Source organism: Lactuca sativa, chromosome 8 (assembly GCF_002870075.4).
Source record: "Lactuca sativa cultivar Salinas chromosome 8, Lsat_Salinas_v11, whole genome shotgun sequence".
In the NCBI taxonomy this organism is placed as follows: Eukaryota; Viridiplantae; Streptophyta; class Magnoliopsida; order Asterales; family Asteraceae; genus Lactuca; species Lactuca sativa.
Window position 1 is genome coordinate 16,282,893 of NC_056630.2, and position 21,237 is coordinate 16,304,129.

Consider the following 21,237-nt stretch of genomic DNA (forward strand, 5'->3'; position numbering starts at 1 on the left):
GAAAGACTTAGACTCTAATTAATGAATCCATTCAACTCCCCCTAACAATAATATAACTCCAAGACAATCATGAGATCAACCCACTTTTAGTAAATAACTAGGGAAGGAACCCTGCTTTGCGGTGTTGGAAACGACAAAGAAAACGACATGATTGGACATGAAAGTATGTCGCTACTTTTTGCAAATTGACCTTTTACTTTATCTATACATCCAAGAATGAAGATGGATTTATCCCACTTCATGAAAAATTCCCATTTCTTTTCTTGAGAAGATGCATAAACAAAAACATGTAAATGGAAAGTACATTGGTATTTAGTGTGTTAAAAGATCAACAATAGACACCACGGTCAAATAACGGTCCAATTCATATCTATTTGCTCCCAAAGCTTTAGCAATCCCCATAGATTCTTAAATTAAAGACATCTAATCATTTGCATGTTTGAAAAAAAAAGTTAATAATTACAACTAACTTTAGAGAAATATAATATTACAGTTATAGAGGAAGCCCATGAGGTATATTTCGCACCTGAAATATTTATTTTATAAAAAATCATTTGGTAATATATAAAATTTTAAGCTATAATCATAATAAGAACCAAATATATGAAAATTATCATTGATTTGTTTCAGAAGTTGAATTCCAGTACACTTTAGAAAGAGCTTCTCTTATTATTCTCACCAAAGAAATGGAAGAGGGATGCAATATTTTCACGAAGGTTGTAACCAAAAACAACAGAAACCGCTAGTTATTCCTTGTTTTCCTTTAATTTTAAAAACCATTTAGAATAATTAAAAGGATTGAGATAAAAGAAAATGGAAATTTGTTAAAGTTAGTAGGAAGAAAATGTGTACTAAATCCTTCAGGATCAAACTAATTGGTAGAATAAAAGACCCCATGATAAGAGGAGGCTATGAGAAGTTATTTGCTTCTTCTATTATTATACTCTTGACCAATGGAATTATTTGACTATGATCTTTATTTGTATATTGGAAATCAAATCATTTCAAACTGATCTGCATCAATTGAAATAAGTTAGTAAGTTGGATATGTGTAAAGACAAATATATTTATACTAAAAGAAAGAAACTGGAAAAATATAATGCTAGCCAAACCCTTACCTTCCAAAATAAATAATGAAAAGAATCATGCATAGATAAAATTCATCTATTAAGTCCTTATTGAGTTGGGAATGGAGTAGTCACAAAAGCTAAACAAAAACCAACACGTTGTGAAATATGTCTACTGTTTTGTAAAATTCATTAAAAATAGGTAAAAGATAATTTAAAGACTACGTCTGGGATTGGAGTTTTGTATAGATGTCTAATGTCATCCACCAAAAGTTCTTAATCTAATTCCCACTCAATTAATGGGAAAGTTGCAATCTTTCCAAAGTGGTCTGTGCAATTCACTATTTGCATGAGTCCACTTTGGAAATTCGTAATAAATTCTAGAAGACATCAAATGAGGTGAATCCAAAGCCTAGACCTATGTATGGTTGTCTAATATCATGAAAAAAATTTGGCAATCTGATTTCATTACTAAGTATGGGGGAAAGTGAAATCTTTATAGACTGGTCCAAAGAGTCTACTAACATCCCTTTGATTTCATTAAGTACGTTGAGGAAGTTATAACTAAATCTATAAAATTAAAAATGACATTGGGTCAGAGGCTATGTTAACAATACCTTTGTTTTTCCATGTAAGCTACTGAGATCCGAAATAAAATAGCAAGCTTTCTGCTTATACCCACAGGACCTGAAAGCACCAATCATACCATAAGACAGTGAGATTTCCGGAAAATTAAACATCAGGTAAGAGAATAATCAAGTAATCTTTAGTCTCTATCTGTTTCTTTCCCAAGAAAAATAACAACCACCGTTGCACTTTCCGGTGATCGCAACCGTTACTCTAGGTGGTGTTCTATTGTGAAGATCAATTGGGTAAAGGTGGCGCCGACTTCACTAAAAATGATCGACAAACATGAGAGGTTTGGGAGGAGTTTGGAAACAGCGACCAATATGGAGAAGATTAAACTATCAGTGATGTTGAACAAAAGAAGAGAAAAGCACAACGCCTGAGGAAACGATTTGTTGGTCAATTGGGGGAAATGAGAAGACACAGAGGAAGACGAAGACAATGGACATTCGAACATGGGATTAACTCCATAGAAGTTAATATAAACAACAGAGATAAGAGTAGGTAGCGGTGGGGTTTTATCGTTGATTCGACCAGGAACACTAACTGACCCTTACGGTGAGAAAGACGTAATAGATGGAGAGAAGTAGGCGGTGGAACATGAAGATGTCATAATAGGAGTGGTAGGTAGAGATGCACACAGAATCCGGATCCTCGAAATGAAACCGATCCGATCCGAAATCCGGTTTTTGGTCAAAACCGGTTTTGACCAAACCGAATCGGATTAAATCGGAGACCGGATTCAAACCGGTTTGGCTTTTCGGACTCGAAATCGGATTGACCCCCGGATCACAAACCGGATTCTACAAAAACCAGTTCTTAAACCGTCGAAAAATCTGGCAAAAGCTAACAAAATCCGGATCAAACCGGTTTCAAATCGGATTCGGATTGTTGACCAGATTCGGATCGGATTGGACCAGATCGAATTGTTGACCGGATCGGATCCTGGGTTTGTGCATCTCTAGTGGTAGGTGAGGTGGTGGAAAAATACACAAGTCACGTATCCTCATAGTGTGGTGGTGGTGGACTACCTTGAAGAACGGTAAAAAAAAAGTAAACCCACAAAAAAAAACTAAAAAAAATTCTCACCAATCAAAAAAAAAAAGTATTGTTTGACGCTTCTTTTTTAATATATTATATAATTAATATAAAAACTTTAAAAATCAAAAATCAAATATTAAATAAATAATTGAATATTTTGTTAAATCTTAAAACATACTTAATTTCATTTTCATCCTCAAAAATCAAAATTAATTTTGTCCATACAATTTGTTAACATTTTACAAAATTTAACTAAAAAGTAATTAGTGTTTTATGATTTGTCAAATATAACAAAACTTGGGGTTCAGTTCGACTTAAAATTGCCAAATTTGGTGAAACGGTGGATGCTTCCACTTCCATGAATTATTAGATAAAGGGAATGGAGGAGGATATTCCATGTGGTGACGTGGCTGGATCTCAACCCTTAGTTTTACCGAACCCTTTCATCGTCTATTTATTTGGAGGCGTGCTACTACTCTGTGCTTTTCATGAAAATAAGTAAAATAAGCGTATTTAAATATACATATTTAATATTATTATCTTATATAGGTTACACTAATTTTGTATCGAAATAAAATTATGTCTTGGTTCAAAACTTCAAATTCATAAGACATACATATTAAAATAGAAAATTTGATACACTGATTTTATCCCATAATATTTTTAATTTATAACTATAAAAAATTGTTTTGAAACTCCAAATGATAATTCGTTATGTTTATTAAATTATATTAACGAAAGTTGTTATATTTTAGAAAGATGTTTTGAGAGATGATCTTTGCATGTAAGGTTTAAAAACCAAGTAAAAACACAATCTTGTTATGATGCGTATTATTTTTCCATGAATATATTACTTTTAATATTATATATAATTTTGTTCTTCACTACGAATTTATTTTTATTTTAGTGTTTATTTTCTGATCATTGATATATCACAAAGCTAAAAGATTTAAGATATCACTGATACTCTAATATGATATATCTAAAAAAGAATGTTTGATCGATCTATTCAATTTAATTTCATGCCAAGCATATGTATTGTCATTATTAAACTCTTAACTCAATGCTAATTAATGTTACGTGTTTTAGGAATATTGAACTTCATTTACAAGTACTGGTTTAATTGCTTTAGCTAATTATTACAATGTAACATTATACATCATCAACTAATTCTTCTATTTTTTTTTTCAAATTACGTCAGGTTCGAAATTACTTATGTTGTTATAAAATAAACTAATACTATTAAACTTCACACATACACGATTGAATGTTTATTAATATATGAACTAAATATATATAATATATATTAATTTATTTTAAAAAGCAATGTCACGTACAAAGTTTACCAACCAAAATTTTGAGTGACTGGTGGTTGTTAAATAGGCAACGTAGTTTTCTTATTTAAACATCGGTCTCACACATTATTTTTTCCATCTTTCCCTCTACTCTTTTCTCCATACCAAAGAGTTTTATAATCCATTTTTTTGGATATCCTTCATTGGTAAATATTAACCCCTTTATTGTTTGTTTATTGATACATTTTTATTAACTCAGTTCTTGTATTTAATTAATTAGCAATTTCAGAATTCATAAACTTAAAATTTTGATGGTTTTTGTTTAGTGTGTTCAGAAATGGTGATGGTGGATGATATCTCCTTTCCTCCACATATCACAACTACCAAGCCTTTATCTTTGCTTGGATATGGTATTTGTTATATATTTTTAAATATTAATTAATTAGTTAATATGAGTTATTAAAAAATTAAAATCTTTTCATATTTTACGAACAGGACTTACCGACATCGAGATACACTTTCTGCAAATTAAATTCACCGCTATCGGAGTTTACATTGATCCTGAGATCGTCGCTCATTTGCAAAAATGGAAAGGCAAATCTGGATCAGAGTTGGCCGGAGATGACGATTTCTTCGATTCTGTTATTTCAGGTAATATTTGAACTTGAAACTTGAATGTAACATTTGATGCTTGATTTTATTTATTTATTTATTTTTTTGATTTAGCCCTAATTTTAGTTGAATCTATGTAGCACCTGTTGATAAGTACTTGAGAATTGTGGTGATCAAGGAGATCAAGGGATCACAGTACGGAGTACAACTGGAGAGTGCAGTGAGGGACCGATTAGCGGCTGATGACAAGTACGAAGAGGAAGAAGAGGAAGCCCTGAACCAAATTGTTGAGTTTCTGCAGTTGAAATACTTCAAAAAAGATTCGGTGCTTACTTTTAGCTTTCCGGCGACATCAAACACTGCTGAGGTAAGTGAAGATGGCGTTTGATGAGATGAAAATCTGTTTGATGAAATGCTTAATCATTAATGTTTGTTTTGATAAAATGATTTACAGATTGGGTTCTCGAGTGAAGGAAAGGAAGAACCGAAGACGATGAAGGTGGAGAACGGGAATGTAGTGGAGATGATGAAGAAATGGTACCTGGGTGGCACCACGGCGTACTCTCCTTCGACCATTTTATCTTTGGCAAACGCTTTATCTTTGGAGTTGTCTAAATAAATTAAATTTGGATCATCGTCTTCTTCTCTGTGTGTGTATCCAAATCTGGTTGAATTGTGTCTTCGGGCTGTGATCTTCTTGTCTTTTGATAATCCAGAATAATAATATAGTTCCAAATCAAGGTTGATTTGGGTTTATTTATTTTTGTTTGGACAATTTAAAATCTATTTATTTTTGTTTGGACAATTTAAACTGCTCATGAACTCAAATAATTTGGCCCTCGAAATAGGGTGGTTGATACGATTATGTGGTTTGTTTCATTATCATAAAGAAAAGAAAAGGGTTAGTTACAGAATAAATGCTTCACAAATAACTTTAGTTTTGACAAAACTGCACAAATGATCCTATGGTTTGTCAAAAATTGACAATTTTGTTCAAAAAAGTTTGAGCTAGTATCAGAGGTCCAAAGTTTTCATTTTATTGTTTGTTTGGTCCAATCTATTATGATTTTTTTCAAAATGACGGATTTGCCCTTATGAATATGATTTTTTTCTTTTTTTTCTTAATTGTTTTTCTGATTTTCTGATTTTTAAAAAAAAAATAAAATTAAATCTCTCTCTCTCTCTCTCTCTCTCTCTCTTTCCTATCTCCCCCTCTCTCTCATCTATCTCTTTCTCTCTCTCTCTCTCTCTCTCTCTCTCTCTCTCTATTTTATAAAATCAAAATCAATTTTACCATGAATTGATACTGAATCTTTATTTAGAACAAATAGGGAAAACCATATAAAGAAAAAAGCCAGAAGAAACTCTTAACTCCCACCTCCATCGTCTCCATCGTGGTCCTCCTACTCCGCCACCCCTTTTCTCGTTGAAACCCACCTCCAACGCCAATATCATTTTAGCAGCGACATCAATCTTCACTGCCATCTCCCTCGTTCTTCAACTTATCTCCTCACTGGTGCTTGTTAGCAAGAAGCGTGCTCCAATCTGAATGTATTGATTGGATTGTGTTTGTAATTAACAGGGAAGCAGAGTAACAAAGGTGATAGATCTGATCGACTTCAAGTAGCAAGGGCTCAACAACATCGTGTCAAATTATCTCAAATCTTGGGTTCTAAAGCACCCAGCTATCAACGGAGGCAGAGATGGGTGGTGGTGTTGGTTGGAATATTAAGAGAGGAAGAAGATGATGATGTTCATGAGGAAGAAAACGGGTGCACTCCAGGTGCTCGACCTTATGTCTAGCTTAGTCTTCGGTCCAATTCCTCCATTAATTGGCTCTCTAAATCAACTCAATCTTCTACAGCAACACATAGCCGGAGTATACAGTTAGTTGTAGATAGTTGGTGAACCTAGTACCCAGCATAGTAGGTGAAGATCCGTTCAAGTTGTAGGGTCGGTGCCGAATCACAGTAGCACCTAGTCGGAGAATCATGTGCCGGGGCACAATGACAGTCTGATTTCCAGACCGCAGGGTTGAACGGAGCCATGGTGTTCGGCCGTCGGTTTGTGACTGATATAGGAATCGGTGGTTCAGTTGGTATTTGGGAGTCGAAGAAAAAAGGAGTGACGAGAAGGAAGATCGAAGATAGAGATAGAGGAGATAGGAGAGAGAAAGAAATAGAGAGAGAGAGAGGAGAGAGAGAGAGAGAGAGAGAGAGAGAGAGAGAGAGAGAAAGAAAGAGAGAGTGTAACGACCCAAATTTCATGTCCAAAAATTTCGTTTTAAAACGTTACTTTAGAAAACATTAATAATTAAAACATTGTTTGATCAACCCGTAACACAACGTAAACCATGTCTATAAGCCAAATCATACAACCGATCAAACATCAGAGTATAAATCCCAGAGAATCTCGTAAATGCGGAAACCAGAGAGTGTGTGTGTGTGACATGCTGCTACCGCACCGGCTCCTTTCCCCTAGTTGAGGAGGTACCTGAAACCAAAACTGAAAACCGTAAGCACAAAGCTTAGTGAGTTCCCCCACCGTACCACATACCATATAATCTCATAACATACATATATTGTCAGGCATATCTGGGTGCCCAACCTACCCCTTCGGCCCTCTCGACCGGGTATTACCTAGCATATCTGGGAGCTGGCCTCCCCTTCGGTCCTCTCGACCGGATATTGCCTAGCATATCTGGGTGCTGGCCTCGCCTTCGGTCCTCTCGACCGGATACTGGGGAACTATTCCTCCCATCCACTACTACCACATAACATGTATCACAATATCCGATCTATCTAACATGGCTGGGTATAACTACCCCTTCGGCCCTACCGACCGGATACCTCGGGGACTATCTCCCCCCTACTGTCACTAGCACATAGCATCATATCATGTAACACCGTGAATTTCAAAATAATTTTTTCACAAATTATAAAAAACATTTCTCATTTAATTTTCATAAAAACATTAAGTTTAAATCCTAATTCACATTATACAAAATCCCAAGATCATATGTATATCAAAATCCCATGCGTGTGTACAGATCAAGCCGGCGCCTTCCCATGGTCATCGCTAGTACCTGAAACAACAACACTAACACTGTAAGCACAAAGCTTAGTGAGTTCCCCAAAATACCACATAAACATATATTAGCCACTCGAGGCTATAACTCTATGGGTCCGGGCACCCAAGCTCTGTGAACCTCAGGTTCTAACTCTGGGAACCTTCCGGTTCCAACTCTATAAACATGCACAGCATAAATCACATAGACATCATGCAGTACAACACATAGCATACACATAACATACATACTCTGACACATAACTCTGATTACCTACTCAAGGTAAAGTATAGTGAGAAGACTCACCTCGTGTATCTCGATAACTCGCGAATCCTGGAAATCACTCGTGCTCGATCCTCCGAGCTATAATCCTCCTATAACATCATATATCTCTTAATTAACACTTTTACCATTAAGGCTGACTACCCCTATCAAGTCAACTCTGGTCAACGGTCAACGGTCAACGGTCAACTTTGACCGGACTCGGCGAGTGCACTAGGGCGACTCGGCGAGTCTATACATATTCACCAACTCTCTAGGATTCTCTTTTGACACGTCGAGTACTCCCCTGACTCGACGGGTTCCACCTGGCACGAATCGCGGTGCCACCACGACTCGACTCGCCGAGTCTCAAGAACAACTCGGCGAGTCCCAGCTCGACTCAGTCCAACTGTCAACCCTCTCTAACTCTCCCTGACTCACTGAGTCGACCCTTAACTCGGCAAGACCACTCGCTGAGTGGTTAGGGACAATCTTCATGCTACTCGCCGAGTCTGTTCTTCAGACTCGGCGAGTCCATGCCATGCATCAACCCAAACTAGCTTCTGAGGTCAGATCCACACCATCCACTCATAGATCTGGCCCTCCTAAGCTTATTCATCACGTAAAGTTCATATCTTGGTTACCATACAACACTTACAAGGCTCTTTTTGGAGAAATGACTTCTAGAATGGCAACCCTAGCCTCCAACCCAAAAGGGAGGACATAAAGCATGACATAAGGGACTCTCTGGACCTACTAAGGTCCAGATCTAGGCACTATATCCCCATGGGACCTCTCACACTTCCAATACAAAGCAAATAAGGCATGAAGAAACCCTAGATTTGACCCTATCAACAAAATACGAATAAGCTCTGAAAGATACCTCAAGAAGCCTCCTCTGATGAAATGAAAGAAGATCCAAGCTCCCCAACTTTTCTAGCTTGCCTTTCCTCTTCCTTTCTTGCAAAAACACACAAATTTGGTGATCAATGGCCTCTTTCTCACTCACACGAATCCCTCAGCTGTCTTGGTGCTCTCAAGATCCAGGTAGCCGCAATGAAGGGCCATAAGGTCCTTTAAATAGGGCTTAGGACCGGGAAATTAGGGTTTCATTAAACAGCGAGGACTCGTCGAGTCCATCCCTTGGACTCGTCGAGTCCGGACGCGAACCCGCGTCCTGAACCGCGATCCTACTCAGCGAGTCTGAGCTCCAACTCGCCTAGTCCCCTCACAAAACATTAAAAACATAAGCATAAAAGATACCTGGAAATCCGGGCTGTTACAATTCTCCCCCACTAGAACTAGACTTCGCCCACGAAGTCTCGCTCTGCAAATAGCTCCGGATGCTGCTCACGCATAGTCATCTCCGATCCCCTCCGATGCTGCCACTGAACCAACACCAGGGGTACTTCCTTGTTCCTCAAAACCTTGATTTTTCGATCTCTGATGGCCACTGGTCTCTCAGCATAATTCAGACTCGCATCCACCTGAATATCCTCTAATGGAACCACTGCCGACTCATCGGCTATACACTTTCTCAGTTGCGACACATGAAAAGTGTCGTGAATCTGCCCCAACTCTGCTGGCAAATCCAAACGATAGGCTACCCGACCTACCCTCGCAATCACTCAGAAAGGTCCAATATATCGGGGTCCCAACTTGCCCCTCTTCCTGAATCGAATCACTCCTTTCCAAGGAGAGACCTTCAGGAGTACAAGGTCGCCGACCTGAAACTCAAGCTCGGACCGGCGTCGGTCTGCATAACTCTTCTGTCGGCTCTGAGTGGTCAACAACCTCTGTCTGACCTGCTGAATCTGCTCTGTCGTCTGAAGCACGATCTCTGTACTGCCCAGCACCCGCTGACCAACCTCTCCCCAACAAATGGGGGTCCGACACCTCCTCCCATACAACAGCTCAAAGGGTGTCATACCAATGCTCGAATGATGGCTGTTGTTGTAGGAAAACTCTGCCAAAGGCAAATATGTATCCCAGCTACCCCAAAAATCCAGCACACATGCTCGGAGCATGTCCTCGAGCGTCTGAATCGTCCGCTCACTCTGACCGTCTGTCTGGGGATGATATGCAGTACTAAAATGCAGTCTAATACCCAACTCCTCATGGAATTTCTTCCAAAATCTAGAAGTGAAACACACATCACGGTCTGAGACAATCGAGATCGGCACCCCATGCCGAGATACCACTTCCCTCACATACACCTCCGCCAATTTCTCTGTTGAAGAACTCTCACTGATGGCAAGGAAGTGAGCGGTCTTCGTCAACCTGTCCACAATCACCCGAATTGCGTCAACTCCTCTGGCAGTCCTCGGCAATTTGGTGATGAAATCCATAGTGATTTGTTCCCACTTCCACTCGGGAACCTCCAATGGATGCAACTTGCCATGCGGCCTCTGATGTTCGGCCTTAACCCTACGGCAGGTCAAGCACCTCTCAACAAACCATGCAACATCCCTCTTCATACAGGGCCACCAATACTCCTTTCTCAAATCCAAATACATCTTAGTGGCCCCCGGATGGATCGAAAATTTCGACCGATGAGCCTCGTCCATCAAAGTGGTACGCGTTCCTCCCACAAACGGTACCCAGACACGCCCCTGAAATGTCATAAGCCCCCGACCATCGGTAACGAACTCTGAAACCAAACCAACAACCCGTTCCCTCTTCTGCATCTCAGGTTGCACAGCCTCGGCCTGTGCCCCACAAATGGCGTCCAATACTGGAGCTATCACGGTCAATCTCAAACATAAACCCCGCAGTGGAGTGCTCTCCGCCCTGCGGCTCAACGCATCGGCTACCACATTAGCCTTGCCTGGGTGGTATAGGATCTCACAATCATAATCCTTGACCACATCCAACCACCTTCTCTGACGCATATTTAGGTTGGGCTGATCCATCAAATACTTCAAACTCCTATGGTCCGTGTATATCATACACCGAACCCCATACAAGTAGTGACGCCAAATCTTGAGGGCGAACACCACTGCCCCCAACTCTAGATCATGGGTGGGATATCTCGTCTCATGAGGCTTCAGCTGCCTCGATGCATACGCTATCACATGCCCCCTCTGCATCAGCATCGCTCCCAAACCCAAAATCGATGCATCACAGTATACCACAAAGTCCTCCATCCCTTCCGGGAGAGCTAACACCGGGGCTTCGCACAACCTCTGGCCAAGTGTCTCAAAGGAGGCCTGCTGCTCGGGGCCCCATGAAAAAGCAACACCCTTCCGGGTCAACCTGGTGAGTGGCACTGCGATCTTAGAGAAATCCCTGATAAACCTCCGATAATACCCTGCCAACCCTAGGAAACTCCTGATCTCGGAGGGCGACTTCGGCACCTCCCAACTCATCACTGCCTCAACTTTGGCCGGATCGACCAATATCCCTTCCTGGTTAACGAGATGTCCTAAGAACTGAACCTCCCGCAACCAGAAATCACACTTGGAGAATTTGGCATAAAGCCTATCCGATCTCAGGACTCCGAGAACCTCTCTCAGATGATCCTCATGCTGCTCTCTAGATCTTGAATATACCAGAATGTCGTCGATAAACACAATCACCGACCGATCCAGCATCGGCCTACACACTCGGTTCATGAGATCCATGAACACTGCCGGGGCATTGGTGAGCCCAAAAGGCATCACCACAAACTCATAATTCCCATAACGCGTCTTGAACGCTGTCTTCTGGACGTCCTCATCCCGCACCCTCACCTGATGATAGCCATACCTCAAATCGATCTTGGAAAACCAAGATGCTCCCTGCAGCTGGTCGAACAAATCGTCGATCCTCGACAATGGGTAACGGTTCTTGACCGTCAACTTGTTCAACTCCCGGTAATCAATACACATCCGGTGTGAACCATCCTTCCTTTTGACGAACAAGATAGGTGCTCCCCACGGCGAGCTGCTCGGCCGAATAAACCCCTTCCCTAGCAGCTCCTGAAGCTGCGAGGATAACTCTTGCATCTCTGGAGGTGCAAGGCGATAAGGCACCTTGGCGATAGGCACGGCCCCCGGAACCAAATCGATACCGAACTCCACTTGCCTCACAGGAGGCACACCCGGAAACTCCTCGGGAAACACATCCGGGAACTCACGCACCACCGGGACCTCCTCAACTGAACTCGGCCTCTCAGAATCCACTCGCGTATCCATCACATACGCCACAAAACCCTTACAGCCCTGCTGTAGACACTGCCTCGCTCTAGCGGCCGAACAAAACGCTGATCCTGAACGTGTACCCTCGCCGTATACCGAAAGAACTCCCCCACTAGGGTCTCGTATGGTCACCAGCTACCGCTCACAATCAATAACCGCACCGAATCTGCTCAACCAATCCATGCCCACAATGACACAGACATCACCCATAGCAATAGGAACCAGATCAATCGGGAACTCAACACCGAAAATCTCAACTACGCAACCTCGGAGAACCTCCGTGGCATATATCACCCTCTCATCAGCTATGGAAACTCTCAGAGGCCGACTCAACGCCTCACGACTAACACTGATATGCTGACTAAAAGCCAAAGATACAAAAGACCGACTCGCACCCGAGTCAAATAACACCAAGGCAGGTACAGAATTCACAAGAAAAGTACCTACTCATAACATAACATAAGCATAATATCACAACATCAAAATAAATACATGAAAGAATACATACCAGCCACGACATCGGGCGCTGCGCGGACCTCCTCCGCGGTCAGCTGAAAGGCTCTCCCTCGTGCCCTCGGCGCCTCGGCCTTCAGCGGCCGACTCTCTGTAGCTCTGATGGCGGCAGGGGCAGATCCCTGAGATGACCCTCGCAACTGCGGACACTCTGCCTTCCGGTGTCCGCTCTGATTGCAGTGGAAACACACTGCACACCATTTGGGGCAATCCTTGGCCATATGCCCCTCCTTGCCACATTTGTAGCAAGATCCCGCTCTGCAGACTCCATCGTGACCCTTGCCACACTTCCCACAAGTGCGTCCCTTCTGGCTCCCTGGTTTGGGATCAGCGGGCTTGGCCCGCTTGGCTGCCGGCTAAGGCTGTGCCGGTCGTTGATCCCTCCCCTGAGACTCCGCATCCTCCCTGGCCTGAGTCTCCAGCTCAATCTCCCTCTTCCGGGCATTTGCCTGAAGCTCAGCAAATGTACGGTACGAGGAGTTCGCCGCGAACTCCCGAATGTCTCGCCTCAAAACACTCAAATATCGGCTCATGCGTGCCTGCTCAGTGGACACGTGCTCAGGGCAGAACATCGCCCTCTCATGGAACATCCTGGTGATCGCTGTAACTGACTCAGTACCCTGCTTGAGGGTCAGAAACTCCTGTGACAAACGCTCCCTCTCCACCTGGGGAACATACTCATCTCGGAACATGACAGTGAACCTCTCCCAGGTCATTGCCGCAAGCTCAGCAGGCGTATAATGCGCCGTCACAAACTTCCACCAGTCCTTCGCTCCCAAGCGAAGCTAGTTCAGCGCGAACCGAACCTTCAAATGCTCAGGAGATGAGCAAGTGAAGAAGCACCCCTCTATATCAGATATCCACCTCATAGCTGCCACCGGATCCTGGGTCCGATCAAACTCTGGTGGTTTTGTGTTGCTGAACTCCCGGAACAGCAACGCATCACCACCTTGCGGCCTCGCGGAAGCAATTGTTGCGGTGGCCGCTGCAATAGCAGCCTCAGAAAGAGCGGCATAACGCTCATCGAAGGTCTCAATCAGCGTGGTCTTAATAGACTTGAACATCTCTGGTATCTCTGCCCTGATGGCCGCAGCCACCTCCTCGTGGATGATCCGGTGGATCTCCTCATCACTGGTATCACTGCTCTCAGGCATCAAACGTGTCCTCACCATGATCTACCTCTGAAATACAACATAAGAAAAATTAGAACCCCTTCGAGCATACTCACACTCGACAACTCATTCCTCCTTGATCCTTGGTATTCCAAAGATTCTTACTTGGGCTGTACACCGCTCCGGTGCTTTCAGTAGTACGGGCCCAATACTACTGCCCACACCATATCAGAATGCATCCCAAGTCCTCCTCTTCGGATCCCAAATTCCAAGTACTCTATCATGCATAGATCACTCTCTAATAGATCTCTCATAAGCCCCTCGCTTCTACCAACTCACTCTCAAGTATCTCATAGCAGCTCACCTCTTCCTAGGCTAAGGCATCACAAATCAGGCCACTCTAGTCCTAATAGGAATACCTAGCCTACTCTAACATGAGAATACATCATATCAATATCAATAGCACATAACATGAGGGTATTTTGGGAAATCACCGTTCGGGCGCGGACTGATCGTACACACAACTCTACTTTGCGTTTCTTTTCAAAATCTTTTACTCTTTTTGAAAATGCTTCTCAAATCCTCAGTTTGAGTTCAAATACGCCTGAAGGTGTACTCGAATCCCTCAAACCAAGGCTCTGATACCAACTTGTAACACCGTGAATTTCAAAATAATTTTTTCACAAATTATAAAAAACATTTCTCATTTAATTTTCATAAAAACGTTAAGTTTAAATCCCAATTCACATTATACAAAATCCCAAGATCATATGTATATCAAAATCCCATGCGTGTGTACAGATCAAGCCGGCGCCTTCCCACGGTCATCGCTAGTACCTGAAACAACAACAATAACACTATAAGCACAAAGCTTAGTGAGTTCCCCAAAATACCACATAAACATATATTAGCCACTCGAGGCTATAACTCTATGGGTCCGGGCACCCAAGCTCTGTGAACCTCAGGTTCTAACTCTGGGAACCTTCCGGTTCTAACTCTATAAACATGCACAGCATAAATCACATAGACATCATGCAGTACAACACATAGCATACACATAACATACATACTCTGACACATAACTCTGATTACCTACTCAAGGTAAAGTATAGTGAGAAGACTCACCTCGTGTATCTCGATAACTCGCGAATCCTGGAAATCACTCGTGCTCGATCCTCCGAGCTATAATCCTCCTATAACATCATATATCTCTTAATTAACACTTTTACCACTAAGGCTGACTACCCCTATCAAGTCAACTCTGGTCAACGGTCAACGGTCAACGGTCAACTTTGACCGGACTCGGTGAGTGCACTAGGGCGACTCGGCGAGTCTATACATATTCACCAACTCTCTAGGATTCTCTTTTGACACGTTGAGTACTCCCCTGACTCGACGGGTTCCACCTGGCACGAATCGCGGGGCCACCACGACTCGACTCGCCGAGTCTCAAGAACAACTCGGCGAGTCCCAGCTCGACTCAGTCCAACTGTCAACCCTCTCTAACTCTCCCTGACTCACTGAGTCGACCCTTAACTCGGCAAGACCACTCGCTGAGTGGTTAGGGACAATCTTCATGCTACTCGCCGAGTCTGTTCTTCAGACTCGGCGAGTCCATGCCATGCATCAACCCAAACTAGCTTCTGAGGTCAGATCCGCACCATCTACTCATAGATCTGGCCCTCCTAAGCTTATTCATCATGTAAAGTTCATATCTTGGTTACCATACAACACTTACAAGGCTCTTTTTGGAGAAATGACTTCTAGAATGGCAACCCTAGCCTCCAACCCAAAAGGGAGGACATAAAGCATGACATAAAGGACTCTCTGGACCTACTAAGGTCCAGATCTAGGCACTATATCCCCATGGGACCTCTCACACTTCCAATACAAAGCAAATAAGGCATGAAGAAACCCTAGATTTGACCATATCAACAAAATACGAAAAATAAGCTCTGAAAGATCCCTCAAGAAGCCTCCTCTGATGAAATGAAAGAAGATCCAAGCTCCCCAACTCTTCTAACTTGCCTTTCCTCTTCCTTTCTTGCAAAAACACACAAATTTGGTGATCAATGGCCTCTTTCTCACTCACACAAATTTGGTGATCAATTGCTTGTTTGAATTCGTTGATATCTTTGTTTGGTTCTGATTAACCAATTTTATTGTTAAGGTTTTACTTTCACTACTGTTTTTCGTGATTCGGTTAATGTTAGGGTTTACTGTAATCTGTAATTATAATTTAATTTACCATCAGCAAGAGTTGTATGATTGCAATTAGATGTTTTATTGATCATAGATTGTAAATAAGAAATAGGTTTTCAGGGGTTTCTCTTCATTGTTGACTTTATTAAGCAGTGATAGGATCTAAAAGAAGGGTAGATTGTATACTGATTTAAAGAAAGACAGAGCATTATTCACTGTTGAATTTTTCATAGATGGTATTTTATAGCTTCTGAGTTTCCAAGCTTCTTGAACTAAACTTGATGAAGTGAAGAAGAGGGGATGAGATTAAAGTAATGTTGTTGGTGGATTTGCTTGTTTGGTTGAAGAATGGGGGGGGGGGTTGTTAAGAAGACAAGAGAGAGAGAGAGAGAGAGAGAGCTTTTCCATATTTAATTTTTTCTTTTTAAAAAAATATATAAGAAAACATCATAAATGGTCCCTGTGGTGTTGAAATGACAAAAATGCCCTTCAGCTAACGGACATAACTTAACGGAGTTAGCAATAAGGACCAATCGTCAAAAGTTTTGAAAGCACAGAGACCATCTATGACGTTTTTAAACCAAAGGGACTAAACTTCGGATTTTGAGAAACCACAGGTACCATTTATGATGGTTTTCTTATTTTTATCATCATAACTTCTTTAATTTAAAAAAGGGGTAATCAAATAATACTATATTCAGTTTTATGGGTATGATCTGTTCCGGCTCCTGCTTTGAAAATTCCAATAAAAATAAGAGAGTTTGTCCCTGTGGTTTGTCTTTTTCAGGGTTACCCTCTTCGTAGTCTCAAAGTTGGAAATTTGGTCATTTTCAAATGTCAACATGTTTTATTGTGGTTTTGCACATTGGAGATAACTCATGTCATTTCTCTTTCATTAACTCACTCCATGTGTCTTTTATGTGAAGATAAAGTAGTCTTTGCATACAATAGACTAGGACCATATAAGTCTCTAAACCATAAGAACAAAATTTGCACTTTTTCAAAAACTATTTAAATTCAATAAATATTTATCTCAAATTTTGTAAAAACGTTTCTACTTTTAATAAACAACTAGGTCAAAATTTTATATTATTAATATACAAAATTAAAATATTTATTTATCAATAACCCCATTTTAATATTTATATTAAAATATTATAAATCAATTTACTAGATATAGCATTGTACTATTTATCAAACATTTTGATGGTATTGATATATCAAAATAGTATCGATCATTCCAAACAAACCTCAAAATGTCAGCTACTTATCAAATAGACCGTCTATCAATGACAAAACATCAAATTACTTGGTAAAAAAAATACGTACATTACCATGACAAAATATTAATTTGTTTTTAAACTGTATTGTAACGTCCCAAATTCTAGATTAAAGTTTTCATTTTAGAAATAATATAAACATCCATTTTTAATAGTTACATTCAAGTCAACCATTTGTTCATAAACCATTATTCAGAAATCAGAGTTATAAAAAGACAATGCAAAATCCCAAATCATAAAATTGTTGATGTATGTGTGCAGTCCCGCATTCGCAACCTGATAAGTACCTTTAAAAATATTTAATCCACAACTGTAAGCACAAAGTTTAATGAGTTCCCCAAAATATCACATCCAACACCACATAATAATCACCTAAGGGGTTATCAACAGTCCTAAATATCACATACAACACAACAATACAAACAACTATCGGTTATCAACAACTATGGGGACTATCAGCAATCCTAGTGGGCAAACAACATGCCCAGTGGATTAACAACTCACCTCATGGGTTATCAGCAACCCTAGGGACTATCAGTAGTCCCATGGACTCACTACAGTCCAAGAGTTATCAACAACTCAGTTCACATATAACAACAATCAACAATTAAAACCCAACTGGTCAGAATGCACACACTTCCACACATGTAAATCTAGTAAGAAGACTCACTAAACGAAGAGCTGAAATCAATTACTTAAAGTCTCACGGAATCAACTACATGAACCTCCTAAACTAATCAAAAGCTAAATCTCATACTATAGCTCAACACCTCTCCAAATTTGACCAAAAGTCAAACTGGTCAAAACGTCAACGGTCAACGGTTAAATTCAGCCCCCAGCTGACCTCTACGCCGTGGCCACCCATAGTCCACGTCATGGCAACCAGACCACCACGTCGTGGGAACTGGCTCTCATATCTTAATGGATTAAGCTCTTTACCCTTAACCCCATGAGCCCCAAATCTCACAATTGAACCTTCTCAAGGTCTAGATGGATAAAGTTTCCAATTTTATCCATTAAGACATCTCAATAAGCCAAGATCTCAACGATTAAGTTTTTAATGCTTGTCCCAAAAGCAGGGACACCCAACTAAGTCATACAATCCCTCTTTCTAGCCACCACCATAGTACAGAAACCAAATAATACACTCACAGGTTTGGGAGTTCACTCAAACTCCAAGAATAAGAAAATATGGACCAAAAGCTCATAAAATGTCCTAGCACTAGATCTAGAGGTCTAATGAGAAAGGTGTAGGCTTTATACCTCCAAAAGACCATGCATATGATGAAGATGCAAGATCTAAGATGGAACCAAGCATACAAGCACCAAATTACTTCTTCATCCTTTATTCTTCACAAAAGTGGCTTCACACACACCAATAACACAAATGGAGGCTAGAGTTTGGATGAGATATGATCTTAGAGGGTGGAGGCTGCCAAAATGAGGAACCTTTGGAGTTAGTGCCATCAAATAGGGCACCAATCCTGAAATTAGGGTTTTGGCCCAAAACAATCACCACGTCGTGGCCAGCTATATGCCACATTGTAGTGTTACACATATGCACGTTCCTCATCAACGAATGCCACACGTGGCCCACCTAATGCCACATCGTGGCCCTACAAAACCCCATGGTATGAAATGATCAAATCAAGAAAAGAAACCTAGAAAATGGATGTTACACGTATTCATCCATGAAAAAAATCATCAAATTACTTCCAAAATGTAATGCTCGCAAATTCAGACTAGTCAATTTAGAGACAATGAGCGTAAAAAATGAGTTTTTGATGGAAGATTATTTAGAATGATTAATCTTAACCAAACGTTTGACAAACCGTTCGTAATTCGTTCGGTAAAATGTTCGTTTATGTTTGTTTATATAATAAACAAACAAACACAAACAAAATTTTATGTTTGTTTAGTTAAACAAACAAACATGAACAATGGTCACGTTCGTTCATTTAAGTTCGTGAACGTTCGTTAATATTTGTTGATTGATGTTCTTTTATGTTTTTCTAATATATATATATATATATATATATATATATATATATATATATATATATATATATATATATATATATATATATAAGGTATATTAAAATTTAAATCCATGTGAATCGTCAATCACAATCATATAGTAACATAGAATAACATATAATGCTTCACTATTAAATGCACAAACGATGAAAATTAGTAAAACAAGGAAGGTTGGTAAAAGTAGAAGAAAATTAAGAGTTTGATTACCAATTAAAAAAACAGAAAGTAAATCTTCAATCACTAAACACTCCAAACTTATCGGCAAATTCTAATATAAATATGTAATAATGTACTAAGACCCCATCGAACTTAACAATTCCCACTTTTTGTTCATCACAATTCTAATCGATTGTAGTACGCATGGATATTCTAGGTAAAAAATTATTCTCCTTTTCAGTTTTCACTCTTTTTTATTGAAGTTTTTGAAATTTTGATGTTATTCAATTAGGATAATTATTGGTTCTTTTGTTATATTAACTTGAGAACTCAAAGTAAGAGATTTAGGGTAATTACATGATTCAATTGATTTATTGTCAATATCTTATGTCTTTTTAAGATTTTAAAATGATTAAAGAGTAAAAGCATACAAGTTGTTTGCATGGATGCCAGATTTAAACTCAACATATTTTGATTCAAGGGAACAACCTCTATTTGATTTAAACATAATTCAATATTTCAATTCAAGTGCAGGCAATCCAACAATGGAAAATGCTCATGATGTTATTGTTATTGAAGGCAATGCAGAACTAGAAGAAGATGTTGTACCCGTAGTTGATGCTGTTGGTGCACAACAACCAAATGAAACAAACAGTGAAGAACATTTTTCATATGCTATAAGGGAAAGAAAGAAAGACTTCAAAATTTGGGAACATGTTCGTGTAATAAACTTGGATGATGGAACTGAAATGTGTGAATGCATCCACTGTGGTAAGAAAATAAAAAAAAATTAACAAAGGAACAACCACACAGATGCATAGGCATGTTTTTGAGTGCCCAAAACTTTCATGTTTTGGGAAGATATTTGCATGAAGATGATATTTAGTGTTTATTTTTAAGTTATTTAGGGATTTGGATTTTTATATTCTAGGATTTCCGTATAATTGTTTGTTTATGCAGGTTTAATCGTTTCAATGTTTATGATATTTATCTCAGTTTGTTTGTGCTCAATTACATGTATTTGTTCTCTTTCCTTTACTTACTTTTATATATTTTTTTGTTTATTTTCAATTAACATCTTAACAAACAAACAGAAACAAACACAAACAATGTAATTTTTAAACAAACAAACACAAACAAGAAAACATGTTTGTTTATGCGTTCGTGTTCGTTTGTTAGTTCGGTTAAACCTAAACAAACAAAAATGAACAAGCCTTGTTCGTGTTTGTTTGGTTCGTTTACAGCCCTGACTATGCAGACGTAGTGCCCGAATCCTGGCGACTATGCAAACTTAGTGCCTAAACCCTGGTGACTATGCAGACTTAGTACCTAAACCTTGGCGACTATGCGGACTTAGTGCCAGTTGTGTAACACCCGATTCCTGGTACGCAGTTAATTCAAGCGTTTCTTATGTTTTTCTCTCGGATCTCGACGAGTAGAGTCAAGATCCGCAGACAGTTTAAGTGACCTACTTGACGAGTCGGAAGACTGATGTAACGCCCCATCTCTGGTATGTTGTTCCTGTGGCATTTATTTAGAAGTTTTATTGAGGGACTCGGCGAGTCTATGGCCTGACTCGTCGAGTAGGGTCGAGTTTTCGAGCACGTGTTAGTCGGCGACTCGGCGAGTCCATATTCGGGACTCGGCAAGTCTGCCTGCCAGGAAGAAACCCTAAATCCACGGGTTGCTCACTATTTAAGCAATGTTATGTGCCCCAAACTCGCCTCCTTCACCCTCAGAGAGCTGTGAGAAACCCTAATCCATCCCTTGATTGTTTTAAGTGTTTTTG

At 40.1% G+C, this 21,237-nt stretch overlaps 1 protein-coding gene and 1 long non-coding RNA gene across 3 annotated transcripts; one reads left to right on the plus strand and one right to left on the minus strand.

Moving 5' to 3' along the window:
* Nucleotides 1-241: 241 nt before the first annotated feature.
* LOC111919657 (uncharacterized) lies at nucleotides 242-2,770 on the minus strand. The gene is made up of 2 exons (XR_002859581.3): nucleotides 1,685-2,770; nucleotides 242-1,014 (listed from the first exon to the last, which is right to left on the minus strand). It is a non-coding gene; the product is annotated as an uncharacterized LOC111919657 (long non-coding RNA).
* A 1,339-nt stretch (nucleotides 2,771-4,109) lies between these two features.
* LOC111919658 (chalcone isomerase-like protein 2) lies at nucleotides 4,110-5,402 on the plus strand. Of its 2 annotated transcripts, none has more exons than XM_023915224.2 (5): nucleotides 4,110-4,236; nucleotides 4,357-4,440; nucleotides 4,526-4,681; nucleotides 4,783-5,009; nucleotides 5,097-5,402. In XM_023915224.2, the coding sequence occupies exons 2-5, from the start codon at nucleotides 4,368-4,370 to the stop codon at nucleotides 5,259-5,261; spliced, it is 621 nt and encodes a 206-aa protein (XP_023770992.1). In that variant the 5' UTR covers nucleotides 4,110-4,236; nucleotides 4,357-4,367; the 3' UTR covers nucleotides 5,262-5,402. The 2 variants fall into 2 exon arrangements, with proteins under 2 accessions (XP_023770992.1, XP_023770993.1); XM_023915225.2 differs by having other exon boundaries at nucleotides 4,176-4,236; nucleotides 4,366-4,440.
* The last annotated feature ends 15,835 nt before the right edge of the window (nucleotides 5,403-21,237 follow it).

Bases quoted from the DNA above. Each gene is read 5' to 3' on its own strand.
- LOC111919658 (XM_023915224.2), top strand. From the start codon at position 4,368: ATGGTGATGGTGGATGATATCTCCTTTCCTCCACATATCACAACTACC. The intron at 4,441-4,525 runs GTATTTGTTATA...TTTTACGAACAG, and splicing joins TTTATCTTTGCTTGGATATG to GACTTACCGACATCGAGATA. The intron at 4,682-4,782 runs GTAATATTTGAA...GAATCTATGTAG, and splicing joins CTTCGATTCTGTTATTTCAG to CACCTGTTGATAAGTACTTG.